This window comes from Plasmodium chabaudi, assembly GCF_900002335.3.
Source record: "Plasmodium chabaudi chabaudi strain AS genome assembly, chromosome: 12".
In the NCBI taxonomy this organism is placed as follows: domain Eukaryota; phylum Apicomplexa; class Aconoidasida; order Haemosporida; family Plasmodiidae; genus Plasmodium; species Plasmodium chabaudi.
This window is the reverse complement of record NC_030112.2, coordinates 1,281,733-1,300,312: the sequence shown is the minus strand read 5'-3', so window position 1 is coordinate 1,300,312 and position 18,580 is coordinate 1,281,733. Positions and strand designations below refer to the sequence as shown.

At 22.8% G+C, this 18,580-nt stretch overlaps 5 protein-coding genes across 5 annotated transcripts; 2 read left to right on the top strand and 3 right to left on the bottom strand.

The window, feature by feature from the left end:
* Window positions 1–193: 193 nt before the first annotated feature.
* Window positions 194–2,724, bottom strand: PCHAS_1235500 (protein phosphatase PPM9, putative; the record flags this gene model as incomplete). Its single annotated transcript, XM_016798977.1, has 6 exons — window positions 194–229; window positions 351–440; window positions 528–775; window positions 950–1,013; window positions 1,150–1,275; window positions 1,399–2,724. 6 exons carry the CDS (start codon window positions 2,722–2,724, stop codon window positions 194–196), a joined length of 1,890 nt encoding a protein of 629 aa, XP_016654329.1.
* Window positions 2,725–4,254: 1,530 nt separating this feature from the next.
* On the bottom strand, window positions 4,255–5,329 carry PCHAS_1235400 (40S ribosomal protein S9, putative; the record flags this gene model as incomplete). Its single annotated transcript, XM_016798976.1, has 3 exons — window positions 4,255–4,693; window positions 4,817–4,884; window positions 5,267–5,329. 3 exons carry the CDS (start codon window positions 5,327–5,329, stop codon window positions 4,255–4,257), a joined length of 570 nt encoding a protein of 189 aa, XP_016654328.1.
* A 1,378-nt stretch (window positions 5,330–6,707) lies between these two features.
* Window positions 6,708–8,036, top strand: PCHAS_1235300 (conserved protein, unknown function; the record flags this gene model as incomplete). The annotated part of the gene is made up of 1 exon (XM_016798975.1): window positions 6,708–8,036. The coding sequence occupies one exon, from the start codon at window positions 6,708–6,710 to the stop codon at window positions 8,034–8,036; it is 1,329 nt and encodes a 442-aa protein (XP_016654327.1).
* A 3,302-nt stretch (window positions 8,037–11,338) lies between these two features.
* On the top strand, window positions 11,339–13,861 carry PCHAS_1235200 (EELM2 domain-containing protein, putative; the record flags this gene model as incomplete). Its single annotated transcript, XM_739801.2, has 2 exons — window positions 11,339–13,124; window positions 13,242–13,861. The coding sequence occupies 2 exons, from the start codon at window positions 11,339–11,341 to the stop codon at window positions 13,859–13,861; spliced, it is 2,406 nt and encodes an 801-aa protein (XP_744894.2).
* A 1,500-nt stretch (window positions 13,862–15,361) lies between these two features.
* On the bottom strand, window positions 15,362–17,534 carry PCHAS_1235100 (FoP domain-containing protein, putative; the record flags this gene model as incomplete). Its single annotated transcript, XM_016798974.1, has 3 exons — window positions 15,362–15,496; window positions 15,597–15,928; window positions 17,432–17,534. 3 exons carry the CDS (start codon window positions 17,532–17,534, stop codon window positions 15,362–15,364), a joined length of 570 nt encoding a protein of 189 aa, XP_016654326.1.
* Window positions 17,535–18,580: the final 1,046 nt, after the last annotated feature.

The following is an 18,580-nucleotide window of genomic DNA, read 5'->3' as shown; positions in this document are numbered from 1 at the left end:
TTAAAAAGGTATGATTTATTTTATAAGAACATGGTATAAAAAAATTCGGAAAATATTTTATTGCACACTATGTTGTATGCATAATAATATTTATGTCATAGGCAAAATATATTTTAATTTTTTAATTTTTAATAAAAAGTAGAAAGAAAGTATGCATATGTAATACTTCTTTAAATTCTATATCTATGATTGCTTAAAAAAGTTTTAAAAGCATAGCAGTTAAGTTGTCCTGAAATAGAGAAGATATATGTGGCATGTCATAAGTGTGTAAGCAATATAGCCTTATGATATTATTTAATTGTCATATGAAATAGTATAATAAACAAATTTATTTTTAATTAAGTGCATACCTGACTTCCATAAGAATATGCTGTTTTTATAATTTCACTGCAAGCCTTGTCTGGGTCGTTTTGATATTTTTGTATAATTTGTGTAACATCCTTATAAAATAAAAAAATAAAGAGATACATCAAAATAATGTAATTATGTCTACATAACTAGTCTAAAAATAATGTTTTTTTTCTTACCTTATTTGATAGAGTGTCCCATACACCATCACAAGCCATAATAACAAAATGATAATTCATTTCATCAGACGATAAATATAAATTACTATCTTTAAAATAATCTTCATCGATTTCATTATTATTTTCTAGGTCGGTAATATTCTTATTTTGATTTAGACTACTATCATATATTTCTTTACATACAACATCAGGCATAGCTGATATGACGTTATTATGTTTGAAGTCCTTATCCCCTATTGCTCTCGAAACTTAAAAAAAAAAAAAAATTATTTAAAATTTTTATCAGTCATGTAAAATATCGTAGTTTGAACTCAAATTATTATTTCATTAGTCATAGTATATGATCCACATATATACAACATTTATTCATTTCTTTGTTAATATTATATATTGTCATTCTTTAGAGAATTAAAATTATATACCTGCTAAGTATACTTCGTCTTTGAAAGATAATCTTTCGAGTAAGCTTGGCTTTTCTGAATCGTTCTGCAAATTTTTTAACAAAGCATATAACGAGCATATTATATATGAACAAAAATATAATATACTTTATGCATTGCATGAAAAGTAAAAAATGTACTAGCAAGCATTTTAGCATTCATTTCAGTATCTTTTTTGCTACCTTCTTTGTGTTTGCCTTCACCCTATACACATTTTGAAGGCAAACAACATCCCCACCCATTTTTTTTATTCTTTCTTTTTCCTTTGGGTCATTTGGTTTATGGTCATGAGAAAGGGGCTCTGGTTTCTTTGGTTCAAACATGAAAAGAAAAAATGAAAAATGAAAAATGAAAAAAATTATATGTTACATAACAAACTTATTGACATTTTATAGCGAAAAAGAATGAAATAAATATGAGAAAGCCATTACCAATACGTTGTTTATGTTGACAATTCCAAGAGCTCTACAATCTCCCAAATTAGCTACATACATTTTATTTTTAAAAATAATTAAAGAAACAATTGTACATCCATGATTTGGAAATTTTGAAGCTTTTAAAAATTGTTCATCTGTTTTTAAAAAAGCTAATTTTAAATATTCTATAATTTCATCATCTGATAATTCATCTAAATATTTATAATTTTCTTCTTTATTATGTTTAGTATTATTTATATCTATATCATTTGGCTTGTTTTCATTTTTTGCATCATTTTCAATATTTTCACATTTATCAACGTGCTCAGGTTTCTCATTTTTGTTATTAACGTCTGAATTGATATCTTCAGTATTGATGTCATCCTTACATATCTTTATATTTTTCAAATTATTTTTATTATCATATTTTCTTTTTTTTACATTGTCATCGCCATCTATATTAACGCTTGAACGCTTGTTTTTATTTTTGTTTGCATTGTCTTCCTTATTAATGTCGTTAACATCTGATACGTTATTAGTTTGAGAATTTTGAACTGTATCAGTTTTCTCTTGTTTGCCCTCATTTTCTGGATCACATCCTGAACATTGATCTGCAATTTTATTATCCATATTGTCACCATTTGGTGGGTCGGAAATTGTTGAAATATGGTGTTCTATTTTTTGTTTTTTGGGGTTTATCATTTGGTCGGAAGTACTATCAATAGGCTCTTCTTTATTTTCATTTTTTGCATCCCCATTTTTATCTTGTACATTTTGCTGGTTGTAAAAAAAATAAATAATATTTATTATTATGTGTGTGAGGCAATATTCACATGCTTTTATTCCTCTATGACCATCAAAAATTGAAAAAAAATAAAAAGGATTTATTTTATAAAAAAATAATGTTTTATAATCATTTGGGTCTATATATTTAGTTAAATCGGTAATTGCTATAAATCTATCTTCCTGTTTTTTTCTCCTTCCTTGCATAGTTTTTGTATAGCTAGTTAATTTTATTTTTTTGGGAGAATTATTAAAAAAAAAATAGGAAATAAATTCAGTATTTTCAAATGTACATACATATAAAAAAAAATTCTGATCATTAAATAAAGTAAGATTGTTATTTTTATCATAAAAATAGTAACCCTTTAATAATGTATGATAATATAAATACGTTTTTCGATTAAATAGCCATTCATATGTATACATTTCCCACACACCAACTGTTATCAAATAATTAATAATATTATTTATATTTTTATATCCCTTTATATCCTTAAATGTGGTTTCATTCTTTTCCTCCACATTGTTTTTTTCACAATTTTCTTTGACTTCATTCATAATATGCGAAGGGCTGTCCTAAATTTTTATTTCCTTTATACCTATGTCTGTACAATTCTTATTTCTACACAGCTTTGCCAACAACGGCAATAATTCCAATGAAAATGCTTACAAAATTTGAAAAACTACCTTTGTCTCAATTAGTATGCTATTTTTACATAAAACCTACAACTAATAATGTATGTATATAGAGACCATCACTGCATTGGCATAGGTATATGCAAAATGTGTTCTCTCTTCAATGCTTATATTATGCTTATACCCATTTAATAAGATATTACATATACAACTGTGAATGTGTATACTTAATTTTGTATTAAAGCATATATCTTATATTTAGGTCATAAAATAATCAAAATATTTTTTTGTGCATATTTTATTTATTCGACTATATATTTTTTAATTCCATTTTTTTCTTCATCCCCCTAGCAATTGTTTTCTACTTACCCAGCTTGACTGATTTTGATATATTATTTATATGAAAATAAATAAAACTAAAAAAATTATAATAAAAAAATTAATATAGAAATTAAAAAATTTACTATAAAAAAAAAGAGAGTTTGCATTTTTTTATCCCGAAATAATTATAATATATATTAATGTCATCACATAATTTAAACGACCCCCCCAAAAAAAATATACGATATATTTATAAGACGCAAATAAACGAGTCCAATTAAATAATTTATTTTATGTAACTATAATTATTTATTATATTTTTTTAATTTAATTTATTCGAACTTATCACCAATATATAACTATATAATACGCCACAAAACAAAAAAAGTGTTTAATATATAAATCCAACTTTTCTCTATACCGTTTTAAAAATAAGATCCAAATAAAATTATTCAAATACTAGGAAGTATTACATTTCATGCTTTACTAAAATCTACATATATCCATTTTAATATTTTTTTTGCAAAGTAAAATATAACAATGTGTAGTATACTTTTTTAATTTAATTGGTCAGAAGTTAAAAAAAGCAGGGGATATACACAAATGATTATGCAAACATCCCTATTTTTCATTCCCATATTGTGAAAATAATTAATAAATGTAGATCAAGTTTTTTATTTCCCTTTCATACAAACTTAATCATTGACATAGCTTATCATAAATATGTGGGACTAAGATTGATGACTTATTTTTTTTTAAATATAATTTTACTCTTATGTATTACTTATAATTAAAAATTGTTTATTATTCAGTGCAAAATTATGTTAATTAAAAAATAAATAAACATATATACGTACATGTTTGTATGCACATACAGTATCAATAAATATCGCATTTAATGTAACAAGGCCAATCATTGGCAAACTAATAATTATACAGGCATATATCTAAATATACATATTTCAATAAGGTTATTAATTTATATATTCAATTTTTCACATATATGATACTGAAATATAGTGCATTGCCACAAATACGTAAATAATAACATACAAGGAACAGCATAATAACAAAATATTTCACACGATTTGTTCATGCTATATATATATATGTGTGCAAATGTACTTGTTATTAATTATCATCTCCTTCAGCTTTTTCTTTTTGATTTCTTAATGTTTTTCTCTTAACTCTACCAGGTCTAGATCCACCAAATGGTGAAGCTGTTGCAAAATCAATGTGTTTTTCTGAATCAATACGAACTAGAAATGATGGAATATCAACCATTTGTTTACCAACACGAATATGTCGTTGTCTTATTAATACTCTAGCATGATGTACAGATTTTGCTAAACCTAATTTAAATACTTTTGTTTGCAATCTTCTTTCTAATAATTTAGGTAATGTTAATCCTAAAACGTAATCTAATTTTTCTTCGTTCTCACCAAGCAAACCTTGACGAACCATTCTTCTTAATAAGGCTTCACCTTGAAATATTCTTTTTGGGCTTTTCTCATCTAATGTTAATAAATATCTGGCTGCTGATCTTATCTTTGCTAACAAATATTGCACTCTGCATAATAAGAAAGGGAAAAATAAATTAAAGCAATGTGACAAAAAAATAAAAAGCAATATAGCATGCACCGAAAGAGTCGATATACATATATTTCCCATTTATGGGGAATCAAATTATTACCTCCATATTTCTCTCTTGTTTTTTAAACCATATTCTCCAATTAATTTTAACTCTTGATCTAAACGTTCCTATAAATCGAAAAAAAAAAATGAAAAAATTTATAGTTTTAAAATAGGAATAAAAATTGTATACCCTAATAGGCTATATATAAACATGTATTTATTTTTCGTAATTATATATCGTTAAGATTTTATAGATTTTATAAAAAGTTGATCATAAAATATGTGGGCACCAAATGGAACCCCAACAAAAATAGGAAAGTATGTATACAGGCATATATAGCTAGGTAGGTATACAAATTTAACGAGTGTAACGAAAGTGGGCATACAGCCATACCTTCCCTTACTCAGCTCGTTCTTTACTTTCTTATTTTGTTGTTCATATTTTTTACTTTTATTTCAGTTTTATTTTATTTATATATTTTTTTTCATTTTTATTTTTTTTGTTTACCTTTTCAAAGGGACGCTTTGGATTCCTTGCAGTTTTTGAATAGTTTCTATAACTTTTTGGCATTTTTATTTAATTTCTTAAAATTGTTTAAATATTTTTTTAAAATTTTTAATGTAAAAAAATATGCTTTTTAAACAGTTATTTTTTTCCCTATTTTATTATTTTTTTTTTTTTTTTAAATAATGTATATAAATTATTAACAATTTTTTTTTTTGAATATTTCTTGTTGAAAATTGGAATATAATATATATGTTCCTTTTTCTTTGTGCTTAAAATGTATAGCGTATAATTTTATAATATTCAAGTGCTAACATAGAATGCATTTTACATATTAAAAATGCCTATATAAAAAAATTGTATGCATATTTAAACATTTGGAATATCTTAATAAAAATCCCAAGTTTTTTATTATAACGGGAAAAATGGTGCCATATATTAGTTTCAAAAATGAGAAGAAGGTTTAATTATTTTTATGCATATATAGAGGATAGCCATAATATATAAATCCCTTTATACCGTAAATATATTTATATATGCATAGTATATCCCATTAGGTATAAAAAATTAATCCAAGGGGTAGGGCATACATGATATCTCTATAATACCATAATAGTGCGTAACTCAATGTAGCAAAATGGAAATAAAAAATATATACAAAATAAATAAACAAAATAATATAATAAAAAATAAGCGCAGACAATTGCCCCCTATAAAAACAGGGTTTATTGGATATTTTATTATTTTTATAAATATAACTGGAAAATACAAATTTGTTAATTATTTGTAAAAAATTATATTTTTTGTTACAAAATAAATTTAATTAAAAAATAAACAAAAAATGTTATAGTATGCTTATTTTGTTATTTTTTCCTAAATAAATATTTCTTTTAAATATAAGGCCAAATTGTATCCTCCCTTTTGATCACTCTAAATATATGTTGTGTAATTCGCTATAATTCCTTTCTTGTATGCCATAAAAAAAAAATGTGAAAAAAAAAATATAAGGTATATTTATACATATAAAATAAAGGTTAAATAAATATTTATAAATATTTGTTTTTATTTTAATACATTTTTTTAAAGCAAATGTTTGTTCAATCGCATTTAGGGTTTAAGCCTTTTATATATGGCTAAATTATGAAATATATTTTTATTAAGGAACAAAAAAATACTATGAATGGAAAATAATCTGGGTATAAATATGGATAGGCAATATTCAAATAAATAATTCTTTAAAATATATTTGTTAATTTTATAAAAAAAAAAAAAAAAAAAATAAACTTAATAAAATTAGCTAGCTGGTGATGAATAATGAATAAAATTATGAAAAGGAAAATTACCTTAAACAAATAAATAAACAAGCAGCATATATATAATCATTATAATACATATTTAAAATAACATTTTAGACAAAATAAAACGAAAATAAGAGAATGTTGCTATGATTTTATATTTGTATAAAAGCTTTTTTTTTTTTGTTTTTTTTGTGTGTAATAGTAAACTAACAAAAAGCTTGTCATATAATAGGCACAATCAAAAAATACAACCACTAATACAAGATGGAAAAAGAACAAATCATATATATGAAATATCCCGTAAAAGAAATAAATTCCCAACACAAAATAAATTATTATTTATAAAAAATGACAAAGTTAAAAATACATTTCATAAACTTTTAAATAATAAAAATGATGTCATTACAAAATTATTTAATATATTTTATCCAACAAGCTATAATTATCAATTTATAGAAAATGAAAATGCTGAATTAGAAGATACACCACCGACCTGGTTAATAATCCCTAGTAATAAATTTAACACATTTTTAGACAGCTATATATTTAATATCATTCAATCCGAAAAATCAACTCCTATCACAAACAATATCAACAAAGCCAGGGCTAATCAACATTCTGAAAATATTGAACATACTAACAATAAGCCACAAAAAAATATTTTGACTCCTGATATGCACACAAAATTAGAAAACTATGTTAACAATCAATTGATAAAATTAGCGAGTGAAATTTTAAATATGGAAAATCAGCTAAAAAAAAGAGAAAAAGAAAAACTTGAAAATAAAAATAATAGTAATAATAGTAAAGAATATATTAAGTGGGATTTTTATTTAAGCAAAAAAGATAAGCCATTAAAATGTTTTGTTTATTTAGACGTCCCTGATGGTACTGTAATGGTTAAACCACGAGAAATGGATGAAAATAATTTTTTAATTTCTATAAGCGCATTAAATGATATAAAAAGAAATAATCAAGATATATTAAAAAATATTTTTTTTAAAAAATTTAATATAACTTTTGATCATATTTATAATAATTGTACCTTTTTTACATTAATTGTAAATAAAATTATTAACAAGCAATATATTATTGATACATTTACATTAACATCATTATTATCCTCATTCTATTTAACAAGAAATTTTTTTTATGAAGCTTTTTTACAATTATTGAGTAGTGAAATAATATGGCATCCATATGTATATAATGTATGGTGTAATATATATCATACTACTTTGCCACTTAAATTATTTCTGGTTAAACAAGCCTATTCTTATTCCAATATATTATTTAATTATATAACCCAACATGTACGATCAAGATTAATTAAGTTGGAAACAAAATTAATTAATAATTCCTTGAAAAAAAAAATATTAATGGATACAATAAAAGACAATAATTATGACAAAAAGGTGTATACTATAGCAACCGATAGTTGTGATAAATATGAAGACGAATTTTATTATATTTAACACAGGCCTTTTTGCTCGTCATATAAATAACATATATATATATATATATACATACACATGTGCAATGCCCTATATCCTTTACACCTTATTTTTTAGCCTCGTTTTATGGCATTTCCCTACAAATACCCTTTTTATAATCCTCTTTTTTTTCGTTTTTTAAATGTCTATTTTTAGTATATACCCATTTTCATTCCATGGGCATATTATTTTAAACATTATTTTTTAATTTAATTTTTTTAATTTTTTTTTTTAATTTTTTACTCTTTTTGGTAAACTTAAAAAATATTTTATTATACAAATTGAGAAGCTAAATAAATATATTAAATAATGTAAGTGTAGTGAATATTTTTCCTACACATTTATAAGTTAGGTCATAAAAATAAATAGCCAAATTGAGCCATTCTATAATATACCTTTTAAATAGACAAAAAAAAATATAAATATTTAAAGGTCTTATTCCATAAATTATTTAATATATAAAACTAATAAATTTATTTTAATATAAATAAGTTTGTATATTTATATATATTACCAAGTGTGCATATTTTTTTGGTTGCAGCTATTAAAACCCATGCTTTAAAAAAATAATATTATTAATAGTTTAATAGCTTGATGGCTCATTAGTTTTTTTTTTTTTTTGCTTAGCTTTCATTTCTTAACTTTGCAAATACGGTGAGCTTATTTATAGCAGCTTATACTATATACACTAGGTACAAGGACGAAATTTATAATTAACATAAAATGTATAAAATTTTTTAGTTTTTTTTTCAATTGTTACTATAGTATATTACCATCCATTTTAAGAATTATTTTTTCCATTATGAAAAAATATTTTTTTTTATAGTTTTCTATTTTTTCAGAGTTATACTCTTTTAATGGTTAACTTATTTTCTCGACATATATATATGCATAATATCGGATTACCTCATCTATTTTTTTTTTCTTTCTATTCTTTTTGACATTTCTTATAAATATTAATGCTTATTACATACATGTGTGTAAAAAAAAAATTAATCATATTTTTCTTTGTTTTTTATCTTTTACTAATATAGTACGACCTTTTCGTATTCGTTCAATTAATACGGTTAGTTCTTTGTTTGACTTATATGCATGTATTCTCAAAAGGACTTAATTATAATATATATGTAAAATATATATTTCACATGCTTTATGTTCATACTATTATATGCTTGTGTTTTTAATACACCCTATGTATATATTATAGCTTGTAATGAAATAATATTTCATAATTGGCATAGTAAATACATATAATATGCATTTTCTAAACATTTTAAAATATTTCACAATGTGCATATTTCTAATGCATATAACTCATATAGAGCTTGTGATATTCTCTTTTCTTTTTCTTTTCTAAATATTTAACTTATTTTTTTTTTAACATATTTATTAATTTATTAGTCATTTCCTTTCTATAATGAACAAGTGAAATTTATTCTATTATTTTGTGTTTTTTTTATATGCCTCTTTGTATTAAGGGCAACCAAAATACAAGAACGATAATACATATTCATGTTAGCATTCATTCCCCATGTTCGATATTTATTTTATATACAATGTATTATTATTCATTCCTTTTTATTATATAATTAAATATTTTATGCTCATAAAATTTTCGACGAATGGGATATCACATGTATACATACATATATTGCCTATGATTTTAGCCGATGAATTTGTATATATAATATGCCTATTCCTTATAACCCTTTATTATATGTATATATACTATTTTTATGATTCGAAATACTTGCCTATTTTTTATTTTATTTAAGCCTGTGCATGTTATCAAATTTTACATTGATTAAATTTTATAGTAAACCACTAACACTATAAATAGAAAAATATCTTTTAATATTTAGTATATAGATAGGGGTTATATATATAATATATTTATTTATTATAAAATCCTTTGAGTAGATTCACTATAAAATATATATTAATGTATGTCACTCTCTATTTTTTTTTTTTTTTTTTTCGCACCCCTTTTCCCACAAGCAATTTTACCTTTACTATTGCGATAACTATTACTAGCATAAAAAATATACATGTATATGCAAGGTAATTTTTATTACTTATATTTTATTTTTTGTATATAGTTATGATTCAATTATTTATATCATACTAATTATATAATTATATATGCCACTTTAATTTTAATATATTTAATTATATATATACTATTATATACATATTACTATTTTCCTCTATTGGATATAAAAAAATATTTCTACATGCATATATGTATATAGACAGCTATACACAAAGATAAAAAAATTATATAACATCAGCATATAGCTAATTTTATATATTTTTATATTGTTTATATATTATTTTAATAAATTTCGTCTACATATTTTTTTAACATTTCAATTGTTTTAATAGTTTTAGTTATATTATAGGCAACTTTAACTATTTCAACCACTCCAATTATTTCAATTATTTCTTTTTCTTTTTTTTTTTTTTTTTTACTATATTTTGTATCCATATTTTTTAATCATTCAATTCCATTTTTATGTATATTCAAGTATAATCAATTATTAGAGAATACTAAACTTTTCAGAGTATTTTATTTTTTTAATCTTTTACTATATATTTATGGGGGAGCCTTTTTAGCTATCTCTCCTTTGTTTTATTTCCCCCTTACATTATTTTTATTTCACTACTTTTTTTTCCAATTTGTTCAAAAAAATTATAATGTTTTTTTATGTATCACATAAAAGAAAAGGGATAAAACAATTTATGTTATAATAACATCCGTTATTTTTCCCAAAGGACATATATATATCTTATATATATTTATTTTTGGAACCGAGCATGAATTAAAGAGAGAAAAAAAAAAAAAAAAAATAGCTAAAAAAAAAAAAAAAAAACAAGCCAAATTATATCAGAATAAAAAAGAATATAAAAGGAAAAGTTTGAAATAATAATTTTCCAAATTTAAAGATGATAATTCCGTTGATTTGGATATACTCATAAAAGTTGAAAGACAGATTTTTTTCAAAAAAAAAAAATAATATATTTTGATGTTTTATTAAAAAAGAAATAAATTTACTATTGAAAATAAAAAAATTTATAACGTTAAAAAAAAATAGTATTTAGTGAGTACCATTCAAACAGGTAGTAATAAAATTCGAAAAGTACGGTTACAGATTATTGAGCATATTTTCTTAAAAAATAAATAGACAAAAAAATTATAACTAATCAGAACAATTTATGTAAAATAAATAATTGTGATAATAATAATTCCCACAAAAAACAAAAAAAAAAAAAGGAAATAAAAAATGACTGTACAACAAAAACATAAGGGAATGCTCATTTCTGAAGAAGAGCCAGTAAATTCACATATATTTAGTAATTTTTTTAATAAATTGAATAGTGCCATATTTGACAGCGGCAATAAAAATAATAACAATAGCAACAATAACAATAACACTAATGACAATAGTAACAATGACAGCAACAACAACAGCAACAATAACAATAGCATGCCAAACGATTACAAAGAAAATAGGAATGCAGAAAACGGCATGGAGGATTATGAAAATATCGAATACATAAAACGATTAAAAGAGCAAAAAAAAATTAGAGATGATGCATATAAAAAGATGGCAAATGACCTTGAGTTGAGAAAGCTAATAGAGAGAGCCCAAATGAAACATTCAAATCTTAACCCCTCCAGTCTCGGTGCAAACAATCGCACCAATCAATATCACAGAAACGAAATGTTTAATCCCAATAAACAAAGTGAAGGTATAGATAATGACATGGATGATAATAATGCCCTTCATTTAATAAAGGGCGAACAAAATGCCCTAGACAATCAAGACATATATAATAATACACCCTATATAAACAATACCAATATTAAAGGTGGAAGATCATTACGTAATATAAATAAAAATAATACTAATCATAATATGTCAGAAATTGGAAATCCAATTGCTGATCACCATCGACAGTTAATATCATCTCAAGAAAATAGGGGAACGAAAAAAAAAAATTCTGAAAAAATATCTATAGATAAAGAAATTTTAAGTAGATTCACTAATAGTAATCGAAACAATAATCACATTGAGGCAAATAATATGGGTCGTTATAATACCCGAAATAATAATGAACAAAATGATATATATTATGGAAATCAAGATGAAGAAGAAAATGATTTACAAAACGAATATAACATAAATCAAAATGGTATACAAGATGAATCTACTATAAGAAATCGTTTGAAAAATAATACAAGAAATAATATAAAAATACAAGCACGAAATTATATTAGAAATCAAAGCAAAAATAATGAATATACTACCAATTCAAAAGGGAAATATGAGAGAGAAGAAAATTATGATGAATATGAAGACGAATATAATAATGCACATGATGATAACAATAATGTAGCAAATAAAAATAACGATATATATAATACTAGGAGATATAATAATACTCGAAGATATAATAATTATAATGAAGAATATATTAATTATGTAAAAAATGAAAGAAGTGAAAAAAATGAAAATCGAAGAAGACAAGTAAATTATGATGCATATAATAATGATGATGGTATGCATAACTATGATGCACAATTTATAAATGCAAATATTATTAGAAATAAAAATGGTGAAATAATCGGAAATGGAATACATAAAATGCCTAGTGTATCTGTGAAAAATAAAAATGATCATGACCATGTTGAAAATTCAAAATCAAATGCAAAACAAAAAGAAAATAAAACGAAAAAAACAAAAAAAACAATTACCAAAAATAATGCAAATTCTGCAAATGCACCTAAAAATAAAAACAATGCAACCAAAAATGGTAATATAATAAATTCAAAAAATTCAAATATTTTACAAAATGAAAAAAAAACCTACATTCCTGATCATAATGAATATTCATCAAATCCAAAACATAGAGCTACTGCTGCTTCAAATGCACATCATAATACCAATAGAGGTGGAAATTATTCAAATAATGATAATTATTATTCCAATAATTATGGAGCAAATACTAGAAGCACTAATATTAATCGCTTTAATGAAAGATACCCAGACCATGATGATGATGCAGGTATGTTCATCCATTCTGTTTGTCTATTAACATTTTTTTATATTCTTCTTATCTTGTCTGTGTCATATCATTATTTTCTTTATTATAATTCCTACTTTTTTCCCCTACAATTTTTAGATCAAAAAAAACGAAAAAAACGAGTCACAGAAGAGGGGTCGAAAGAGAGCAACAAAATAAATATAGGAGACAGCTACCAAGTATCCAAATTGCCCAACTTTTTTTTGTGTCGATCAGAATTTATGTACAAAAGTTATGAACCAGTTGAAGAGACAAATGCCGAGCCATGCCTAACATGCTCAGGATTATCATGTCATTGTAAAGCTGGTGGAGCAATATTAGTATACTCACCCCTTATATTAGAAAGAATAAGAGAGAAATGCATGAAAAATAGAGGCTATCACAAATGTATAAAAAATGAAATTGAATTATCATCCTATATACAAGAATGTGCAAAAAATTGGAAATCAAATGTTGATGAATGGGTCCCATTTTCACCTGAATATGCATATAAATTATTACATTATGCTAATTATGATCCACATAAAGCTATAAGTATTATGAAATCTTCAGAATTTTCATTTAGAAAAATTATGGATCCACCAACTAGAAAATATCAAAATAAATGGAAACCTAAAGATAAAAGAGAAAATATATCGAAAAATCCATTCCCATCTCCCTTAACTATAAGAACATATTTGTCTAAACGACATCACAATAGTGGATATCACCTTCGATGATGATATTTAAAAAAAAAAACATACTAGTAAATAGCTATACATATAATTCATACATATACAATATGCCTCAGTAAGTAAATTAATTTCTCTATAGAATACGTGTTATAATTGACACGCACTTTTACAAACATGTAGGCTTTTTCAAAAATAATTAAATTGCAAACAAAATCAAATTATTAAAAAATTCATGGCAAGAGACGAAGGAAAAAAAAAAAACAAATTTAATTTTATATATTAAAAAAAAGTATGAATATGCCAAATTAAGGTAAACTAACTATTCACTCTTGTATATAATTTTTCAAAATGTATTACATATATATAAGTATATATATGCTCATTCATTTTTATTATTTTCTTTTTATGGTTATTATATATATTTTTTTTTATTTTTTTCGTCTCCATTTGATTTATACCAATTTTTAAAATTAACATATCCTTGCATTTTTTGCAATATAAATTTCTTGATAAATTAACTTTCTCAATTATATACATTTTTACTATTTTATAATATATTTATACATACCTCTTGGGGAATTATTCCCCATACCCCTTATAGATTAAATATAATCTTAAATGGTGTGTCTTGGCATTTTTGCCATTTCAATGGTTCTACACAAAATGAACAGAAAAATTGATGTCATTATTTAAGTTTTTAATATTTTATACTTTAAAAAAAAAAGAAAAAAGGGAAGATACAATAATATATAAAACTACAAATAATTTATGTTATGTATTATGTTTAACACAATATTTTAATAAAAAATTATCCACTTTTTTAAAGCTTTTTATTTTGAAAAAAGTGAAATATAACATAAATTAAAAAAAAATATATTAAAAGATAAAGACAATTTACATGTGTGCAAAAATTTATGTATTATGTGGAACTTTTCTTGTTTTATATTGTCTAAAGCAATATGAATTTATTATTTCTGATTTGTTCATATTTTTTTTTATCATTTTATTTTTGGCTAGCTATATTAGCTTGATTTGGTTATAATATATATGTATATTAATTAACTTTTGTATGCTCAAATTTTTATTTCCAAAATAAAATAGCTATATAATGACATGATACCAATATAGCTGTGAAACCTGAATTTTTTTTAACGTTTTTATTTTTCACTAATAGCTATTTTTTTTTTTCTTTCTCCGCTGTTTTAATATTTTTTGAATTATTTCATTAATAAACATACTAGCCATATTTGAATTAAAGCAATATAATATATGTAGGTTAGTAACATATTTTTGACTTTTGTTTATAATGTTTGAAGGTTTGAAATAAAAATTAAAAAATTACTACATATGGTATGAGAAATTTTAAACACATAATAATATAGATATTTTTTATGATTTAAAAAAAGTATATAATATATAAAAAAATATACAATAGCTATTAATCTTAATTTGGTGTATTATCAATACACTAACTACATTTAGTACTGTAGTTTGTTATTTTTCTTAATATTTATACTGATTAATACAGTATTGGGAATTTATTATTTATTCACCCATTTTATTAAATCCTTCGTTCATATCAGCTTGTAAATTTCCATTATTTTTAAAGTATGAATCCAAATCATTATCCAATCTGGTTTTGACATTACTGGATCCCATATAGTTATCTAATTCGTCATCCTGTTCAAATTTTTAAAAATAAAAAATGGTATATATACAACCTCGTAAACTTGTATAATATTCACATAAATGCCGATACATTTCGCATATATATTTTTACCAATTCTTTGGATGTTAATTTTCCAATTTTATCATGTAAATTTTGTGTTTTTTTAAAAAAGACAGTTCTTTTTTTTCCACTTTTAAATGCATGTCTTCCCTTTCTGAAGTTATTTCCACGTGATTTTTTCAAAAAAGCTTCACGGCCAGTATTACCAAATGATCTGCCATGAAATTTATTTCCAATTTTTCTTTTATTTTTAAAAAAAAAGGAATTATTTCCTTTTTTAAAATTTTTTCTATTCATCATTGATAAATTTCCACGACCGTATGGCTTAAATATATGTTTTCTGACATCTAATGTTTTTTTCTGAGCAAATTTAAATGATTTTCCTGTAAATAAAATTTCGATCGATAAAATTAAATTCATTATTATTATTATATATGTATGTATAACAAATGAAAACACATCATTAATACAAAAAAAGAGGTATTTAGAAATAAGGAATTTTTATTGCCATTTAAGATGTTCTGAATTTATTTTGGTAGTTAAGAAATGAAGAAGTATATCATTTTTGATAATATCAAATAGAGATAGTGCCAATGTAGATATATTTCATGTTTAAGAATGATGAATTTGCTAATTAAAAATATGCAGACTTCTTATATTGTTTATTGTTCTGAATTTTTTTTAATTATTTGCATACATATATAATTAATACTTTTCCCATTTAAATATCTTATATCAAACAATTTATTATGCATATGCAATATATGTATATTTATGAAAATGACAAAACTTCACATAACAACAAAAACTGATCTTATCTTTTTTAATAATCTTAAATATAGCATAACTCTTTTCGAATAACTGACATTTATTATATTCATATGCATTGAAATATATATTAATATATAAATAATAATTTGCAATCCTTCATTTATCATATTCTTCTTAAGTATCCATAGTACCATATGTACATAATATACTAAGCATGTGCCATTCTCTCGATTTTCATAAAATACACATACAAATATGCACAGCGTGGATATAAATAATTATATAAAAATACAATGGAAGCCACTACACACTCTTCTATTTTTCTTCACATTTCTTCTGATTTGCCAAAAATATCACGCTGCTATTTCAAATTATAAATTATCAAAGCACATAAAAATGACAAAACAATTTTACAAAAAAAATACAAAAAAATGGTTTTATGTATATACTTCACCCGGATACTTTAATATTTATAAAGCGCGAGTATGCATGTACATATTATAAAAGCTTCAAGCATTTCAGCTTTTCCTATTTTCACAAAATTTACAAATAATCATAAAAACATATCCTATATATGTACAAAATCATGCTTTTCTGAGATAAAATATTTGCACCTGAAAATTTCAACTGCTCTGGCATTTATGTATATTTATGTATATTTACAATAATATATAAATGGCAATCATTATTTTATCAGCATACATATATATAGGTATGTCCACTTTAATTATATAAGCATATTATTTTTATATTGTATAATCTACAATACAAACACACAAAAAAACAAATGCTTTATCAAATTTTTAATAAAAATTTATGGATCTAAATTATTATATCTTCATACAAATACAATATTTATAATTATTATATAATTCCCCATATTCTTAATATAGCCTTTTATATATTCTTATTTCTTTACAAAATAATAGTTTGCATTTTTTATGCATAAACATATTAAAAGTATAAACTGGTATACACCTTTATAGGCATATATTTGATGTTACAATCAATTCAATACAAATATTCTACCATTTTTAGAATTCAAGTCACCATACATATAATATTAACAAATCATATTTAAATATTATTTTTTATTTTTATTTTTTTTCACACACCTCGATTTTGTTGATAAGAAAATTTTGTAAATCCTGCCTTTCGAGATTTTGATATTCCATCCTTCTTTCTTCCAATTTTGTCTTTTCTATCGATCTTTGCCATTTTTGCCATTTTGTGCTGATTATATATGATTAAATCAAACTAAATAAAATTATCCGGTTTATAGGAATAAAAAAAAATAATGTTTATTTCGTATATATTCTGTTAATGCTCTTGACTCGGAAATATATTTTTATTTATGTATATAATTTTGTTTATATTTTTAAGTGCAAATATATTTAATGATATGCTATATATCAATATGCATACTCCGCATAATAAATACTCTAAGTATGGCTTATTCGCGCTTAATATGTTGAAAATATATTGATTGTTATATGAAAGTAAATAATATATAAATTAATTTGATTATATATTTATACTCTCAATTGCATAATATATGTGTGAAGGGACGCATATATATATTGGTAAGTATACTGTTTTATTAATATATTTGTAAATATTTATTAACGTATATACTTATATTCAAATAAAACATAACGAAACATTAAACTTTATGCATGTAATAAAATAAATATATTTAAACACAGTTTATATTTCGAAGCAACAATTATAAACTTATTTTGCATTCTCATAAATAAGCAAATATATATATTAAATATCAAAATTATTATATAATTATAAATATATATAAAATGTTTGTACTTAAATAGTTATATATATATTGTTTGTATAAAAATAACATTATACTTATTTTAAAAAATATAAATAAAATACAAATAATACAATAAAATAAATTATAAGAGTATAAAATATTTTTAAATAATTTCTTTTTATTTTTGCTAAATTAAAAATGTACTTATTTGCCACAATTTACGCCAAGAAATAAAAATTAATTTTGACTGCATAACAATATTGCGCAATAAATTGCTTACTGTATATATTACATATATAATATATATATATATATATGATATAATATATATTATATGCATTATGACAAATTACGTAACATTTAATGCATACTTTTTTGCTGGCTTAAAATTTTTGATAATAATATGCACGTAATTTAAAGAGCGCAAGTGAAATGCCCATACCAGGAATAGCAGAATTGCCATGTCATTACAAAAAAAAAAAAAAAAAAAAAA